Below are 18,279 nucleotides of genomic sequence, written 5' to 3'. Positions count from 1 at the left end.
CATTCGATCCCCCAGCCATTTTTCCCACTTTAGCATGTTGTAAGGTTTTTTTTCTCTTTTTCTGTTTTTCTATGAGTTTGTATAGATGGGAACATTACGTTTTTATATAAATAGAACCATGTTTTGTTCTACAGCTTGATTTTTTAAAATTTACTTCTTATTTTTATTGGTAGGATGTATGAACATTCTTTTTTTTTTTAAACTAAAACAGTTGACAATTTTATTTTCACATTTCACCATATGAATGAAAATTGCTTTTTTTTTGGTCACTAACTCCCCTGCCAAAATTATTCTCTCTTTGATTGGAAGTGCTTGTTCTGCTCTTAGAAAACACCCAGTCAAAGTACCATGATCTCCTGGAGAAGTCGAACAAGTAATATAAAATGGGTATAAAGGAGTTCCTGTCTCTCCTTATCTGTCTGGTTGAGTCACTCCTGGCCAAGTGCCATCACGGGGCAGGCGGGAGGTCTCATCATGGGGGGTCCAGGCATCATTGGCGGGTGGCCTCACATAGGTGACCTCATTCTAGGAGCAGGTCCCATCACCGACATCTTCCCAGGAGGAGGAAGAACCATCCATGGCATCATGGCAGGGCCTCCAGTAGGGGGTACTGGCATCATTCAGGGCAAGGAGGACCCTAAGAGAAGGGAATGCGGGAGGGGAGATCATTGTCCCTGCATGAGGAGAAGAAGTGTATGGAATAGGAGGTAACTTTCCTTGTTGAAATGCAATGGTGGTTTTGTTGGTCAGACTCTAAGCCTGTCCTTCCTTCCTTCCTTCCTTCCTTTCTCTTTCTGATTTTATTTATTTGAGAGAGAGTGAGCACAAGCAGGGGAGTGGCAGAGGCACAGCGAGAAGCAGATTCCCTGTGGAGCAGGGAGCCCGGTGGGAGGGCTGAATCCCAGGACCCTGGGATCATGACCTGAGCCAAAGGCAGATGCTTAACCGACTGAGCCACCCAAGCGCCCCTCTTCCATCCATTTCGGATAGTAGTCTTGCACATTCTCTTTGTGTTTCCTACCACTGCAGTGTCTTTCTCACAGATGGCGAGTCATGAGTGAGGCCTGTGTTGCACAAATCGCAATAAAACTTAGGTTTGCTGATCTGCAGACCTTTGGCCACTCCATCCCTTGCCATATATGAACATTCTTAATGCAAATAGTACAACGAGGTTTGGAATGAAAACCAGTCATCCCTACCCTCTGCCTTTGTCCCTCCTTCCCTTCCTCATTGACAACCACTCCTAGTTCTTTCACCAGATGTTTATGTTGTTGACCTCCATATTCCTAAATTACATGCTCAGACAGCCACTTCTTGACTGTATCATGACTCACTGTTATAGAAAACGGAGATTCTCACTACCGCACCGCTTTTTCTATTCTGTGACAATCAGCGTGTCACCATGTTTATTTCAATCAGTATCCAGTGTTCAGATTGTTATGACTCTATAAATATTATCCCCAGCCCTAATCCATGACACACCATATTTCATTTCCTTTCTTTTACAACTTTTTATGTTCTTTGGAGATATCAATTTCCCCCTTTATTCTTTGGCTTAGTTTTCTGTAAACTCATCACTCACTGACCCCACACTTCAGGATAGAACAGTTACACTCCTCTCAACTTGGTCAAACCTGTCAGATAATTGGCCATCCTCTAAACCTTCCCACCCACGAGCACAGCCATCCTGGAGACCTCCTTCTGGGGCTTCTGTCTGGACCAGCCTTCTATATGTCTCTTCAGCGTTATGTTGGAAACTTCCTTTGCATCTCCTCTGTAGTCAAGTCACTGTTTTCCCAGGCTTTCTCTTTCTTTGTTACCCTCTGTGGGGGAATAGAGGTGGTCACAAAATAATGTTACTCCCACTACGAGGTGTGGTTGTGTTTCCTCCCCTTGAATCCGGTGGCTTTGTCACTGCTCAGCCAACAGAATATGACTGAAGTGGTAGTTTCAGGGCTCAGCTCTGAAGAGACTGGTACCTTTCCTTTCTTGAGGTCTCTTGAGGTCCTGCGCAACCAAGTACAAAGGTCTGCTAGCCTGTAACTGCCATGTTGTGAGGAAGCCTAACCTGGTCCATGGAGAGATGCTGCAGAGAGAGAAAGAGAGAGAGGTAAAGAGTTGTTAACCCACTCCCAACTGTTCTAGCTCCCAGCTGGGAAGTCATCTGAGGTGGGACCCCAGACATTGTGAAGGAGAGACAAGCCGTCCCTACTTGTACCTTTGTATCCAAATTCCTGATCAAAAGCATAAGCAGAATACTAATACATTACTGTTCCAAGCCATTAAATTTGGGTGTACATTGTTCCATAGCTACAGATAACCAGAACAGTCTTTCATCTAATAGCATCCTGAGAAAGGATATAAGAGCATTATATTTTTGAGATTTTTGAGATTTTTATGTCTGAAAATGTTCACTATTCAATCGGTTGCATGTTTTTCTGGGTATAGAATTCTAGGCCGAAAATAAAATTTCTGCCACATTTTCAAAGACATTGTGCCATTGCTCTCTAGTATCCAACATTGCTCTTAACATATCTCACCGCTTCTGTACCCCAATCCTTTATAAATGGCTTTTTCTTCCTTTTGGAAGGCACACCATCATGAGCATTCTTGTTTAGCGCTGGTGTTACATTATTGGCGCTGTGACTTGATGTGGGTCTCTTTTTCTTTCAGGTAATGTGCTCTGTAATCTGGAAACTTGTGTTTTTCAGACATTTACACTATTGTCTGGAACTCCCCTTATTCAAATGTTGGACTTCCTGGCCTTGTCCTCTGATATTCTTATCCTTTCTTCTATATTTTCTATCTCTATTTTTGTTGTTGTTGTTCTGCTTCCTGGGTGATTTTTCTCTACTTTATCTTCCAACTCTCCCTGAGTTAAAAATATCTACTGTCATATATTTATTTTTTTAAAAATTCTTTATGTTCTTCGTACCTTCATTGGTTGGTTTGTTTGCTTTTAAATAGCACTTTAGTTTTCTCGTTGTAAAATCTCTTATTTTTTGAGATTTTTCTTTTCTGTTTCCTGCTTTGTCTCTGTTTCCTTTGGCTTCCTTTTTTGAGTTTGCACTTTTGACGTCTGTCTTTTGTGTCTGAGGCTTTCCTTAAATGTCTAATCTACCTAGGGTATTTGCTCATAATAGGAGCAAAATAAATAATGTAAGTAAAATGCTGATTGTAAACAGGCAGGGTTGTTGGCCACAGGCATTCCTGATCATAGAGTAGCCTTTCCAGTGGCAGATCAGTATTACTGTTTTGTTTTTGGGCTGAGATAATTTCTCCAGAGTTTCCTGAGGGAAAGTGTGTGGACAAGGAAGGACAGACAAGTCATAATCCTCGCTGCCCAAAGTGACCATGAGCAGGGCTCCTCCCTAGGTGACTTTAGGCTGATTAGAAAATGTTCCTCTCCCAAGACATTTCACTTCCATTTGCTGGAAAATGCTTGTTAACTCTGCATTTTAAAAAAAAATTTACACTTATATATTTGACATGTACACAAAGCAAGCAGGCAGAGAGGCAGACAGAGAGAGAGGGGGAAGCAGACTCCCTACTGAGCAGAACGCCTGATGTGGGGCTCGATACCAGGACCCTGAGATCTTGACCTGAGCTGAGCTGAAGGCAGAGGTATTAACCCACTGAGCTACCCAGGCGCCTGTTAACTCTGATTTTGCTAGAATAAGTCACTTTATGGCCATCTGCTGGGAAGTTGTCAAAGCTGCCCATGATGTACAGGCCATCCTTCATGTTTGGTTATACCCTGCTTGTTGGTAAGTGGGGCCTGTGGCTGGGGTGTCTCTCCTTCACCCCCCTGTTCTCAGCATGGAACCTCTCTGTTGCCCTTTCACATCTCCTTCTCCTGACAGTGAACCCCCAGGCTTTGATGGGCTTGGGGAGGGGACTCGGAGCTGTCAGAGGAGGCTGGAGCCTCCAATTCTGAGCTGTAATAGAGTTTAGTTGCATGCTGGTTGGCTCCTCAGCCCTGTAGACCAATCATTCTCTCTCCTGCCAAGTCATCTACCTATGCCCTTGCTTGTTCACTTTCTGGCTGCCAGGATTTTACTGCTGTCCCTTATCTGCTGTTAGTTTCTCTCCAGTACTTGCTTGGCCCATATGGGTAGTCACTCCGATGAATATGCAGCTCGCACTGGCTTCAGGTGTGGAGGCTGGAAGTCAGGCTCAGGGGCGATGAGGTCAGGAATCCCAGGCACTGCTGTCCCCATGTCCAGATAGGCCCTGTCCCCCTTGTGCCCTTCTGAACTTGGGGCTCAGCAGCCAGGCTGGAAGAGAGGGACTCTTCTTGGCTTCCAGCCTGGCTCAGGCTACCCTCAAAGGCCAGCTGGTTGTTGCCCTTACGCTTCCTTGAAGGGGCCCCTGGGGTGGGGTCCTCCATGAGACCCATGCGGCTTACAGAGGGAATGGGAGACTGCTAAAGAGAAAGGGGAAATGGATGCCAGACTGACAAAAGTGTAGGCCCCCATTGTTGGCTTTCCCCTTAGTCTGTGGATAGCTGTAGGGATTGAAGGAGGTCATGGAAGAGCCCCCGAGAAGCCACGGTCTGCCTTCAGTGAGAACATGGGCAGTATCTTGGCTCTTCCGGGTAGGGACTTGCTGACTGGTGGCAAAAGCAAATGTTATACCTGCATGGGACCAATGTCTGTGTAAAGAGATTAGGGGTCATGGGCACTCATTCCTCACTGCTTCAGGAAGTGCTGTGGAAATTTCTGAGGAAGCCTGGGCCAGACTTCTAACTGAAAGCCGTTTTCTAACTGAAGACATTCTTACCGTGTTGTAAGATCTCTGAACTGTGAGCCGCTCTCAGAATACCTTCCTGCAGGCAGGGGAGTAGCTCAATCACGCCAATGACCCGGAGATCGAGGGGTTAGTGGACCATAGCTGCCCACGACTTTGGTCTGTCCAGCCCCTGCCCCCTTCTCTGTCAGCAAACCTGTAGAGGTTCTCCCGCAACCTCCAATCAGTGTGTATATATTTTTATTTTTATTTGCCTTGTACTGCATTGAGTTTCGGTACTATCTCCAGCCTTTTTAAGTTCATCTCTCTCCATCCACTAAGTTATGATGTCAAAGTTGACAATATTTATGCTCTGTTCTCCCTCCATAAAGAACACATGGCCCAGGGGTTGATTCCAGGGGCCGAGAAGCTGAGAATAGGTCTTACATGATTATGATTTAGATAAGTGATGACATCTGAGCCAAGTGGTGGGCTCTGGTTACCTGTCTTCCTGTTCATAACGATGACTTTATGGACCAGGGGCAGACCTCTGTGTTGATACTCTCTGTGGGCTCACTGAGGGCTGTAGACTCCCAGGCCCCCTGAGTGCTCTCTCCACTTAGCCCTGGCTGCCTTGGAGAGTACTGACTCAGCCCCTTCTTGGCCCTTCAGGAATCTCAAGCCTTGATGTCCAGTTGTAATTAGCCCCTGAGGCAATCTCCATGTCCGTCTTCCTAGTTCCCATTTACTTGTAAAGGGACAGGTAGGTAGGCAGGAGGCTTTCAGGGTCCAGCAGGGGACCCTGGCTCCTGTGCATATTGCTTGACCCACTGAGGGTGCTTCCTCCATAGTTGTTGGAAGGGTTATTGTGGAAAATGAACAATTTTTTTCTAGATCCCTACAGAATGTGTGTACTAATGTTCCACCAAAAACATCCTTTGGGTGATCAACAGGAAACACATCAGCCAGACAAGCTAGCAGACTCCATCATTCTGTGGGCAGAGTCAAGGCCTGCGTATACCTGTAGACCACAGCTCTAGGCTCCGCAGTACCCTTAGTTACGTGGTACTGCACACCTGCTTCTGTTTTCTCAGCAAACCTCCCTTGTGCTACTCCAGCCTCATGCACCCTAAAAAATAACTGTTCGTGTGAGGTATCAAGTCTCATTTCTAAGGCAGATGCTGTTCTGGAGCCTGGGATCACCATGGTAGCCTGGACCTGTCAGGAGCCGCCCCTCGGGGGGCGCAGATGCCGCATCCTCAGAATCCTGGTGGGAAAGGAAGAGCCCACAGCAGTGGCGGCCATGTCCTACTTCCACCTAGTGAGGAAGCCTGTCTGAGTTCGCTGAAAGTTTGCATTTTCAGCTTGGTAGTTTGGATCTGTTCCTGTCCTCTGCTCATTTGGCCACATCTCTCCCTTTACTTCCTTCCTGCTTCCTTCCACCCTTTCCTCCTTACATCCCCTGCCTTCTCCCTCCCTCCTGGGGACTTCCTCTCTCTGCCCACAGACACCCCACTTCTCAGCGGATGGTGCAGAGAGACCGGGTTCTTGCTCCTCTGCCTTCTCATGGCCTCTGCAACTTCTCCCGACAAAACCAAGTCAAGGTAAATGCTAAACCGAAAGCTTTCTATTCTACAAAACAACCATGCCATCCCTTGGGAGGCAAGCAGCTCTGGCCACTTGTGGTCTAAAGATAACGGGGAATATTTTCTTGGGTCACACTGGGATGCTTCCTCCTGCCCCTGTGGTTTCCAGGCTAGAGTCTGAGCTCCTTGAGGGTAGGAACAGGCCTGACTTGTTTTGAATTCAGGTGCTTAATGAAAGCTGAGGAAGGAAGGCAGAAAGGAAGCATGGGGAGGGAACGTCTCCCACAGTCACTGCCTGGCAAGCCCAGGATGCAGGGGTGTGGGTGGCAAGTGGCTCCTGTCAGGGATTCCCATCAGGTTTTTGTCTCCGGCTGGGAGGATCTTTTCTTCCCCTCCGCCCTTTCTCTCTCTCTTCATGCCTTCTTCAAACTACTTTCCTAGACTTTGCCAATCAGCAAGTGTGCTTCTCTGTGGTTGCGTGAACTTCAGAGCTACAAGTAAACCGCAGTGCTTCGAAAACCCTCCCTACGCATTTTCTGTCACCCTTGTTGGTTCAGGGCCTTTGTCTTTGACAGTTACCACAGGATGACTCAAGCGGTTTCTGTTTCCACTCAGGGTTAGGTCATTCAGGCTGTGTAGGGGCTTGCGGGGGTGGGCGGAGGCTTTGGAGGTGGGAGGTCAGATTGTGAGGTAGCTGTGGTCTTTACTAGAAGACTGAGGGTTTCTCTGCCCGCTGCCTCTGGGAATCTGTTCTTCACCATCTCCTTTTATTGGTGAGAATGCTTGGCCATGGGTGGCACCTCAGTTCTTAATGAAGATGGAGCATTTTTATTTTCGCCATTTTCAACAAGAAGAGATTGATCGGGGGCAGGGGGCGGGGGTTGGGGGTTGATCCTGGGCGGAGCTGGAGACATCTTTTAAAGCAACATTATAAAAAGGACCAAGATGAAGGAGCAGGTCACTGAAGCAGACCCATGCTGGGAAACCAGAGCTGATTTTCAAGTTCTCATGGATCTTCATTCCAGAAACGTGGGTGCTGCCTAGAATCACGTGGAGGTCAAAGGCCCCAAGGATGTTTCTCGTCATGAGGGCATTCAAATTTGGTGTCTGAAGATATGCTTTCTAGGACACCAAAACTGACTTTTGATTTAGACTTTGAGAAAAAAAAAATACACTCCCTCCTTTTTTAAAGTTTTTTGTTTGTTGGGTTTTTAAAATGTTTTCCAAAAAACACAAAAAGATCTTTTTTGTTGTTGTTACTGTTGTCTTCTTGCTTTGTCTCTTTTCAAAATGGACTTTTTGGAATAATTTTCAATTTCTAGAAAATTTGTGAAGATAACACAGAGAGCTCCTATATACCCCTCAGCCAGTTTCCCCCATTGCTTACAGCTTACCTAACCATGGCTCGTTTATCAAAACCAAGAAAGCAGCACTGGTTCATGACTATTACCTAAACTCTAGACCTCATTCGAATTTTCTTTCTTTTTCTACCAGTGTCCTATTTCCATTCCAGGGTGTTTTATTCCACACTGTGTTTTATTGTCTTTTTTTTTTTTAAGTGTCCTCTGATTTGTGACGGTTCCTTGGTCTTGCCATGTTTTTTATCACCTCGCCACTTTTGAAAAGTACTGGTCATGTATATTGTTGACTATCCTTTAGTTTGTTTTGTCTGATGTTTTTCTCACATCTAGACTGAGGTTTTGGGTTTTGGGGAAGACCCTGAGAGCAAGTGCCCTTCTTGTCATTCACAGCAGGGGTACATACTATCAACATGGCTTGTCAGCGGCGCTGTTACCCCTGATCACCTGGGCAAGGTAGTGTTTATCACATTTCTTCCTTATAAAATCACCTCTTCCCTCTGCAAGCAGGTCCCTCAGGGAAGCCGACCCTCGGGATGGTAGTGGTGGTGTGGAGATAGGTAAGCTCTAGCTGCTAGAGGAGAGAATGTTTATACAAATTATTTATTATGGGCGTTCATCTCTTTCCCCTAATGTATTTATTTATTTAAACCATTTATTTGTATTAGTATGGACTTATGTATATTTATTTTCTGCCTTGTGTTATAGTCCAGTGGTCCATTATTTATTTTGTTTTTCAGATTGTCCCAGCTTTGGCCATAGGGGGCTCTTAGAGTTGGCTCCTGTATCCCTTTGACATGCCCCCACCCTTTCGGGATTTTTTTTTTTTTTTTTTTTTTAAGGACTTCTTTACTTTATGGTACCATGAGGTGCTCCAGGCTCATCTTCTTTTTTTCCCTGCCCTCTCTTAGAAGCAGCCATTTCTCTAATGAGTCCATGTTCCTTTTGTTTGAGAATGGTTTCTAGAAACCAAGATCTGTACTTGAAGGTCTCATTTTTACATAAGGAAATGATGCCCTAACACAATTCCACTTCTGGTCATCTACTTTCTTCCAATATTTTATATTTAAAAATTTTAAACATACAGTGGAATTGATAGACTTTAACATTAAGATCCTTATACACACCACTTAAATTCTACCATTAATGTGTTACCGTATTTGCTATATCACATATTTGCTCATTTATCCCTCCCTTTATCCACCATTTTTCATTTTTTGGGTGCATTTCAAAGCTGCTGAAACGAATAAATACGTTTTTTCCCCCAAAATAATTCAGTGTGGATATCGTTAACAAGACTTCAATGTGTTCAGGCTTTTATTTATTTATTTATTTTGGCTATAAAATGCAATGCAATGTGAAAATCTTAAATGTATACTCTCAGAGTTTAAACAAATACATAGACCTATGTAACTCAACCCCCTTTCAAAATATAGAACGTTACCATCACCCCAGAAAGTTCACTCATGCCCTTTCCACTCAGTCCCTGGCCTTATTCTCCCAGAAGTAACCACTGTTCTTTTATTTTTTTTTTAAAATACTATGTTTTAATTTTGTCTGTTTTACAATTTAATGTAAGTGGAATTGCACAATATGTTCACTCAGCATATATTTTTGGTGGCATGTTAATTCAATTTAATCCTCTGCAGCAGTGAAAATGAATGATCTACAGTTACAGTAGACACCAAAGATGAATCTTATTAGCCGTGCTGAGCAAAAGAAATGAGACACAAAAGAATACATAAGGTCTAATCCCAGTTCTTTAGTATTCAAAAGCAGTCAAAAATAATTTATGGAGTTCCAGGTCAGGAGAGCAGCTAGCAGTGAGCAGGCGAGAGGGAGTAATGATTGACAGAGAGGCTGAAGGGAGAGTCTATGTGTTGGTGTTGTAATGCGACTCTCCTTGACGTGGGTAGGGATTGTACAGTTGTGTTTTCTTTGTGAGAATTCATTAGGCTGTCATGTTATGACTCATGCCTTGTTCTTGGTGTATTACATCTTATTAAAGTGTTTAACAGTACTAGTTCATGCTCATCAGGTGTGTGTGTGTGTGTGTAACAATACTATGTGTACTGGTTATCTATTGATATATAACAAATTACCTGAAAACTTAGCATCATAAACAGGAAGGTGTATTATCTCACTCAGTTTCTGTGAGTCAGGAATTTTAGAGCTTCTTATCTGGGTGGCTCTGGGTCTGGCGTGAGGCTGCAGGTAGGATGTTGGTCAGGTCTGAAGTCTTAGAAAGGCTTGACTGGGGCTGGAAGATCCACTCTCTCAAGATGGCCCACGCACATGGCTGTTGGCAGGAGGCCTGAGTTTCTCCCTGTGTGGACCTCTCCATAAATCTGCTTGGGTGTCCTCATACCATGGCACCTGGCTTCCTGAAGAGCAAGAGATTCAAGAGAGCTTAGCATAGTGTTTTCTGGGTTAATACACCTCATGTACATGTGTCACTCGTACATTCCTTTTTATTGCTAAGCAGTATTCCATTTCTGGACTAAATCAGTTTATTTCTGTTCTCTTAGTGATGGATACTTGGGCTGTTTCCAAGTTTGGGGCTATTAATGAATGAAATTGATACGAACTTTCTTCTATGAGAATTTTGTGAGCATTTTGTTTGTCTAGGGTAAAAATCTAGGAGTATAATTGTTAAGTCATAGAGTTAGATATATGTTTAATTTTATGAGAAATTGACTAATAGGCCTTTTCCCAAAATGACTGTATCATTATATATTTTCACAATAAAATGTGGGAGATTCGGGGCGCCTGGGTGGCTCAGTGGGTTAAAGCCTCTGCCTTCGGCTCAGGTCATGATCCCAGGGTCCTGGGATCGAGCCCCGCATCGGGCTCTCTGCTCAGCAGGGAGCCTGCTTCCTCCTCTCTCTCTGCCTGCCTCTCTGCCTGCTTGTGATCTCAGTCTGTCAAATAAATAAAATCTTTAAAAAAAAAAATAAAAAATAAAATGTGGGAGATTCAGTTGTTCCATATCCTTGTTAACATATTATTTTGCTATTAATTTTTTTAAAGCCATTCAGGTGGGTGGATGGTGGAATCTCATTATGGTTTTAATTTCCATTTCCATGGTGACCAGTGTCTCTGAGCACTTTCTTGTGTGTTTATTGGCCATTTGTATATCTTCTTTCTAAGGTGTCTGTTCATGTCTTTTGGAGGGCATCTATCTGTGTGTGTGTGTGTGTGTGTGTGTGTGTGTATAATTTACAGACATCATTTTATGTAACCACCAACACAATTAGGACATGGAACTGTTCCGTCACCACAGAAGCTTCCTATGTTTGTCCTTTAGAGTCAGATTCTCCCCGTCACTCTACCCACCCGTGGCCACCAATCTATTCCTCCTTGCTATAATTTGTCATTTTGAGAATGTCATAAAATTGAAATCATATATGACTTTTTGAGATTCGTTTTTTTGTACTCAATATAAAGTCCCTGAGATCCACTCAAGTTGTCATGTGTAGCAGTGGTTCACTCCTTTTTATTGCTCAGCAGCACATGGTATGGATGTACTACACTTTTGTCCCCAGTTGAGGGACATTTGGATTGTTTCTAGTTTTTGGCGATTGCAAATAAAGTTGCTATAAATTCATGTACCAGTGTTTGTGTAAACAAAGGATTTCATTTCTCTCAAGTTCATACCTAGGAGTGGTATTGCTGAGTTATGTAAGAGTATGTTTAATTTCAAAAGACATTAAAAAAGGGGCTCTACCATTTTTTATTCCCACCACCAGCAAAGGAGAGAACCGGTTGCCCAGTGTCCTCCTAAACACTTGATATTTTCAGATATTGTCAGTATAATTTCTTTTAGCCATTCTAATAGTTGGTTTACCATTATTTTATTTAATTTATTTTTTTTCTTTAGTTTAGTTTAGTTAGTTCCTTGTAGTTTGGTCTTGATTCCACATGTGAGACTTCCACGACAGGTATCTTACTCATGCTGGAGGTCCACACCCCACTCTTCTCTCAGGAAAGATGCAATTAGTATCTTTTGTTTCAGTTCTTGCTTGTGGCATATCCTAGCTCAGAGGTTTTCAAGCTTGTTCTTAGTAATGGCACCATTTTGTTTTTGTTTTTGTTTTTGTTTTCAAGCTAAATCCTACATGGAACACTAAAAGATAAGTCAGATGATGGCAGAGCTGCTAGGGGAAGAACTGGGCCCTCTCTTTACCCCCACAGCTGTCCTCAAGGTATCCCCCAGTTCCTAAGGCCTCTGTCTGCAATCTGAGGCATAGAGAATAATATTTGCCAAATCCTCATATCTTATAGATTCAAGAAGATGAAGAAATTATATATGTTACAATACTGAAAAAGCATTATTGTTTATGATTTCTACCCCATTGTTCTATAAATGGCATCTGAAGTGGCCTATTAACATTGTTAAATGTGGAGGTTGATATTTAAAGGCAGAAAACACGTAGATATTCATGTTGTGTAGGGCTTCAGAGAGCTCTGCGGAGGGCCGCTGGGTGGGGGTTGTTCCTAAAATCCTGATCTTTCCCGTTGCAGAAATTGTTACCTTTTTTATTGAAAAGAATTTATGTATTCTTTTTTTTTTTTTTTAAAGATTTTATTTATTTATTTGACAGAGAGAGATTACAAGTAGGCAGAGAAGCAGGCAGAGAGAGAGAGGAGGAAGCAGGCTCCCTGCTGAGCAGAGAGCCCGATGTGATCATGACCTGAGCCGAAAAGCAGCGGCTTAACCCACTGAGCCACCCAGGCGTCCCTATGTATTCTCTTTTAAGATAATCAGGTGCTCAGGCTTTCAGGCAGCTTCTAAGGCAGTTTTAACTTCTTTATTGCTTAACTACTTGGTGGTGGCCGTTCAAATGAAGAACAGTTGCCATCTAGTGGTCATTTTAAGGGTACAATTTAAAATATCTAAAAATAAAAAAATTTTTTAAATGTCTTTTTTTAAAAGGTATTTTAATACGATTCAAAGTTGGAATACATAAAAAGGTAGACTACTATTTGCCAAGTTTCCCCACTTCTTCCCCACATACACAAAAAGTAAACACTGCTCATAGTTTCTGGTGTGTCTCTTAAGAGAATAAAAAAATAGCAACAACACATAGACAAGCAAATACGTAGTCTTCTTCCCCGCCCCCTTGCTCCCACTTTTTAACATACAGTACAGCAGTAAAAGTAACATATTCACCTGTTTGCACCTTGCTTTTTTTATTTAAAACATATCTTGGCAATTTCCTTATATAGGCATATAGACAGATTTCCCTTTTTATGTAATAATTTTACTGTATGGCTAGGCCGTACTTCACTCAATCACTTATCTTTTAGATATTTGCAGGGTTGTGCTATTTCTGCCCATGTAACATTAAACTCAGGTCTGGTAGTGTGTTTTGGAAGTGAGGGTGGGCAGCGGAATGGGACAGACCTCTCATCAAAATGTCTTAACTTGTTTTAACTTGTCTGTATTAGAAAATGTTCTGTAATGTCTCTTGATCCACATTTTTTCTTTTTTGAATACAGAATTTCCTTAACTTGGGTATTAATAGTTGAGAACTATATATTAGTAACCCAGTTTTCTTGAGTTCCGATTATGTTATAGTTTTTAATAATTTCTCAGTGCCTTTGGCTGGTGTGTGTATTCTCTGTCCTCCCCTGATCTTGCAGTCTGTCTTCTTTTTTCTGCACAGATTAACATAAAGTCATTACTCAAACTTGACTCCTGTGAGATGCTTGGTGTCAGTATAAGCAGGAAGCCTAATTTAATGTGAATTAAGTAGATGTGAATTACAATTTTGAAGTAGATGAATAACAACCATTTTATCAAAAAGTTACTGGAATGGAAATGTGAAGAAAATAGCTAATAACTGATGCTTTAAAATCTTGTCTGTATAACACACTTCATGGCATTCCCATAGGCTTTACTGTCTTGTCTTTGTAGTGTGAAATGTCTCTTGATCCCCTGCTCAGTGAGGAGTCTGCTTCTCCCTCTCCCGCTGTCCCTCCGCCATGCTCGGGTGTGTGCTCTCTCTCTCTCTCTCAAATAAATAAATAAAATCATATATATGTATATATGATTATATTAAAACATTATATAAACTATGTAAAATTTATGCATATAATGTATATAAACATTATATAAAATATTTATAAAGTATATACATATACTTGTGTATGTGTATGTATATATACATATCGTGTATATTGTGTATATATATATATATTATATCTCCTCACACATACTTTATAAACATGTTTTTAATTTTATTTTATATATTTTAAATTATACCATTAAAATGATTGTTTATATAACCAGAAATCCATATGAAAGCTACTGACTTTGATTGTGTTTCCTGCCAAGCTCTTCTTGTTTGCAGTAATTGTAGCTGGTTGTCTTGAGGGCTCCAGATACACAGTCATATTGTATCAATTACTTATGATGCAAAACAAAGTGGTTCAAAGCAATACACATTTATTATTGATCGCGAGTCTGTGGGTGGCTGAGAGGTTCTTCTGACATTGGCTGGGCTCATTCATGAAGTCAGCTGTGGGTTGGATAGGCAGCTCTTTTGATCTTGACCAGGATTTTCCAGTGTGGGCCTTGCTTGGAGGTAGGCTGATCTAGGATGGCCTTGGCTGAGACAACCCGGCTCTCCTCACATGTCTCTTACTTTATACCTTCCGTCCACGTGGCAAACTAGTCAGGCATGTTCTTAGATTAGCTCAAACATATGCCCATGGGATTGCAGAGGAGCAAGAGAGGAAGGGAAATGTATAAGCACTTTTCTAAGCCTTTGCTCTCCTCACATCTACCAATATGTTAATGACTGAAGCAAATCACGTGGCCAGGCCCAGATTCAAGGGGTGTGGGAGTATGCTCAGTCTCTTCATGAGAACTGCAGTGTCAAAGGGCAAGGATCAGGGGAGGTCTAGCATAGAGACCATTATGACAATCAGTGAAACACATGGATCATCTGTACTTAGTTCTCCCTGTTTCTTTCCAATTTCAGTTTCCCTAATTGCTTTCCCTTGTCGAATTGCATTGGCTAATACTACCAGAATAAAGTTGAACAACCACCCCTTGTGACTTTTTTCAGAGCCAAATTTTAGATTTGTTACTTGCAATTTTTCTGTTTTCTAATTTTCTTTTAATAATTTATTTTTTTCTCCTTTTTTTTTTTTCTCCCTAACTTCTTTAGTCAGCTGCTTAGCAGTTACTGTTAATGACCTACCCTAATCCCTCTACCAAACCTGTACACTCATCTCCTAGCTGCTCTCAGTGTTGACCGGTATCAACCCAAGGCTGAACTTCCTTGGAATTGTCCTTGACATATGGGAGTTGCCTTCCCAGGAAATGGCTAAGGTTATGCCCTCTGCCCATGAAGGCAGAAAGCCTATGCTTTCTTCCCTGTCTGAAGGACAGGATAGGACCTCTCCACAGTGCCATTTATACTCCAGAGTGTCCTGCTGAATCACTCTAAGGCTGGACTTCAGCTAAGCCCACATTTTGTAAGCTCCCCAGCACCCTGTATTCTCTGAAGGCCTCCTATCCTCAATGATGTCCAGAACCCTACTGCACACCCACATTGCCAGTTGCCTGTGGCTTGCTCTTTTTCTCCATTTTTCTTATAGTATCATTGTATCAATTCTGTGCTAGTATCTTTTTATTACTTATGATTGGATGATTTGAATATAATTGAATGATTTCTGGCCTGGCTTTTCTAAGAAGTGTCAGGGTTGGGGAGCCAGAGAAGCTGAGATAGTGGTCTGGGATTCGTCCCTTTTCACAATACAAAATCTTTTCCCTTTCCTGCTGCCACAGAGATAGACTGCTTCTTTCAAACACAGCCTGTCCATGTGACTTTGCATGTTGCCCTGACCCTGAACCTAGCTCAGGGACCAGCGAGTCTTCTTTCCTGCTTTTACCTTCTTACCTGCCTTTCCTGTCTTGCTGTTCCAGATCAGAACTACAAGCTTTACCTCTCTGTGTGTACAGCTTAAATTTAGAAAGTGAACTTTTACCTGCATTTTTTTTTAAAGATTTTATCTATTTATTTGATAGAGAGAAATCACAAGAAAATGGAGAGGCAGACAGAGAGAGAGAGGGGAAGCAGGCTCCCTGCTGAGCAGAGAGCCTGATGCGGGACTCGACCCCAGGACCCTGAGATCATGACCTGAGCCGAAGGCAGCGGCTTAACCCACTGAGCCACCCAGGTGCCCCTTACCTGCATTTTTTGAGAGTTGCCACCAATTGGCCCTTGTGTTGTGTGTGATCTCTTGCTCTGGTTCTTTTTGCCACTTTCTCCTGACTAAAGCCTGCATCAACTCAAACAAGTTTTACTTCTAAATTAGTATGTGGAGACTTTTCCTGACTTCTAGTTTCATTGACAATGGAATGTTTATTTATTTATTTTTTAAAGATTTATTTATTTATTTATTTATTTGAGAGAGAGGGAGAAACAGATTCCCTGCTGAGCAGGGAGCCTGACACAGGGCTTGATCCCAAGGACCCTGGGATCATGACCTGAGTTGAAGGCAAATTCTTAATGACTGAGTCACCCAGGCGCCCTAGAATGTTTATTTTCTGTTCTCCTTAGGAAAACACTGATTTTATGTAGTAATGCTTATACTGAATTCTGCACTAGTTGCTCTGAGATCAGGTCTACTAGATGACTTTAAATAAATAAATAAATAAATAAATAAATAATAAAAACAGTTCTTCTGTTGGGGGGTTTCTGTGTCCGTTCTTTTTTGCTGGTGGAGATGGATTTCTTTCTTTCTTTCTTTTTTTTTTTTTTAAATATTCCTGGATGAATGGTGGGTCTCCTTGGATTCTTTTATTACCTGACAACTGAATGGATCAGAGAAAGCCAAGATGATTGAATTGGTTCTTGTTCCGTCTGGGGCAATTGACCTGCAGGTTATTTAAGAAAAATGTTTAAATGTGAGACACTGTGCTGGTCCTGAGGAGCTACACGGTTCAAGACTTGGACCCTATACCCATGCAGTTCTATTTCTTGTTGGGAATGAACTTTGCATAATGATAGTACGTGTGGTTGGCATGCTTTTTGGGACATACCTGAGAACACGGTCTCTAGGATCTAATTATGAGACTACAGGAAACAAAGAAATTTATGTTCAATCACCATTTAATGGGATGTACTGTGGCCAGACCCTTGTGTTGGTGCTGAGACTATAAATATGAATCTAACACACTATACTAGCCCTTGAGAAGGAGGAGGGGTGAAGAAGAGTATGAATATGGAGGCTAATATTCTTGAGCACTTACTATACATATACAAGCACTGGGATAAGCATTTGAGGAGACAATCCTCTGAGTCATGTGCAATTATCATTCCCGTCTTACAGATGAGAGGATGGAGGTACTGGGAGGCCAGGTCACTTGATGCTGTCACTCTGTCACAATTAGTGACAGAGCCAGGAGTCAAGCCTGAGTGAGGTTTCTTCCAGGCTCAGGCTCTGCTTGCATTTAAGCATTTTAAGTGGCAGAGTGGAAACCCCCCTTCTATGTCAGTTTAAGTTCATTGAGAAGCAGACAGGAAGATGGGACTAGATGAGCGAATGACTTATGGATGGGGGTGGAGCATGCAAATCTGTGAAGGATGATGGGAGGGAGCTGGAGAAGGTGGGAGAAACTTCCAAATGTGTGTAGGCAGGTCTACTCTGTGAAATGAGAGAGCAGAAAGGGCACAGTGAGGTTACAAGAAAGCCTCAGTGGGCCATTTTTTTGGGGGGGGGTCTCCTGGCACAAGTTGACTACTGGACAGTAATGGCCCTAATCTAGAAGCTTGCCCTACTCAATTACCAGCTGGGAGCAGCCCAAGAGCAAAGTCACCTGGGGTGAGTGCCACAGTTAAATCCAAGGTATGGCACCTGGAGGGACTGGTGGGTTCTCTGGAAGGAAACTCTAGGCAACATTCCTTGTGGCCACTACAATCCACCCCTTGTACCACACAGGTCACTCCTTCTCTCCCATCCCCCCAAATGCTACTCATCAGTTTCATCTCAGAAACCTGAAAATCTTGCTCTTGCAGAGGGGATGTTGGAGTTTTGTTTTAAGGTCACCCTGTGAGGAAATCCTTCCTTCTTTCCTTCCATTTGACCCTGCTATATTGAACACAGGGTCTGTGTTACACAGTAGACCTTCTTCGACACACAGTATCAAATGAGATGTAAAGAGACCTAGCAAAGCTGTCTGTTTCTTATCTCATCAGACACCTTGGTCCACAGGCCTTATTCAGAGTCTTCAAATCAATGTTTTAACATCCATTTTGTATTTGTTCTTCACAGGTATGATTTAAATCTGGATGAAATAAGAGCTTTGACGTTTCAGAGAGTGAAGTTTGTCATGGGTCTACCTGTGTTAAAACGTGCTATTCAGGACCAGGTAAGTTTCATTGTTACTTTGCTGTGATGTGTGTATGAGTGTGAGAGAGAGACAGAGAAAGAAAAAGATTTTATTTCTGTTTTGTTTGCTTTTGTGACTTGTGGAAACCATTTATTTTGTCCCAGGGAAAATTGCCATCATAATGGGGGAATGCCTTCTTCAGCCCCCTTTTTTGCCCCACTCTCTGATAACCTAACTGATCTTCTTCCCTTAGCCCATA

At 42.5% G+C, this 18,279-nt stretch overlaps 1 protein-coding gene and 1 pseudogene across 3 annotated transcripts in view; one reads left to right on the top strand and one right to left on the bottom strand.

The window, feature by feature from the left end:
- The window catches only part of ACOXL (acyl-CoA oxidase like), a 350,659-nt gene that overhangs the window by 20,469 nt on the left and 311,911 nt on the right, over positions 1-18,279 (top strand). For all 3 annotated transcript variants that reach the window (XM_004770976.3, XM_004770974.3, XM_013044972.2), the window contains one exon: positions 17,963-18,059. In XM_004770976.3, the coding sequence (XP_004771033.1) occupies positions 17,963-18,059 (97 nt within the window). The remainder of the gene's footprint in view (positions 1-17,962; positions 18,060-18,279) is intronic.
- LOC106003626 lies at positions 412-1,137 on the bottom strand (annotated as a pseudogene).

The sequence above is a fragment of the Mustela putorius genome, unplaced genomic scaffold, assembly GCF_011764305.1.
Source record: "Mustela putorius furo isolate JIRA1106 unplaced genomic scaffold, ASM1176430v1.1 tig00000281_pilon_pilon_pilon, whole genome shotgun sequence".
Lineage (NCBI taxonomy): Eukaryota > Metazoa > Chordata > Mammalia > Carnivora > Mustelidae > Mustela > Mustela putorius.
Note: the sequence above shows the minus strand (reverse complement) of the source record. Positions and strands in the feature narration are given on the sequence as shown.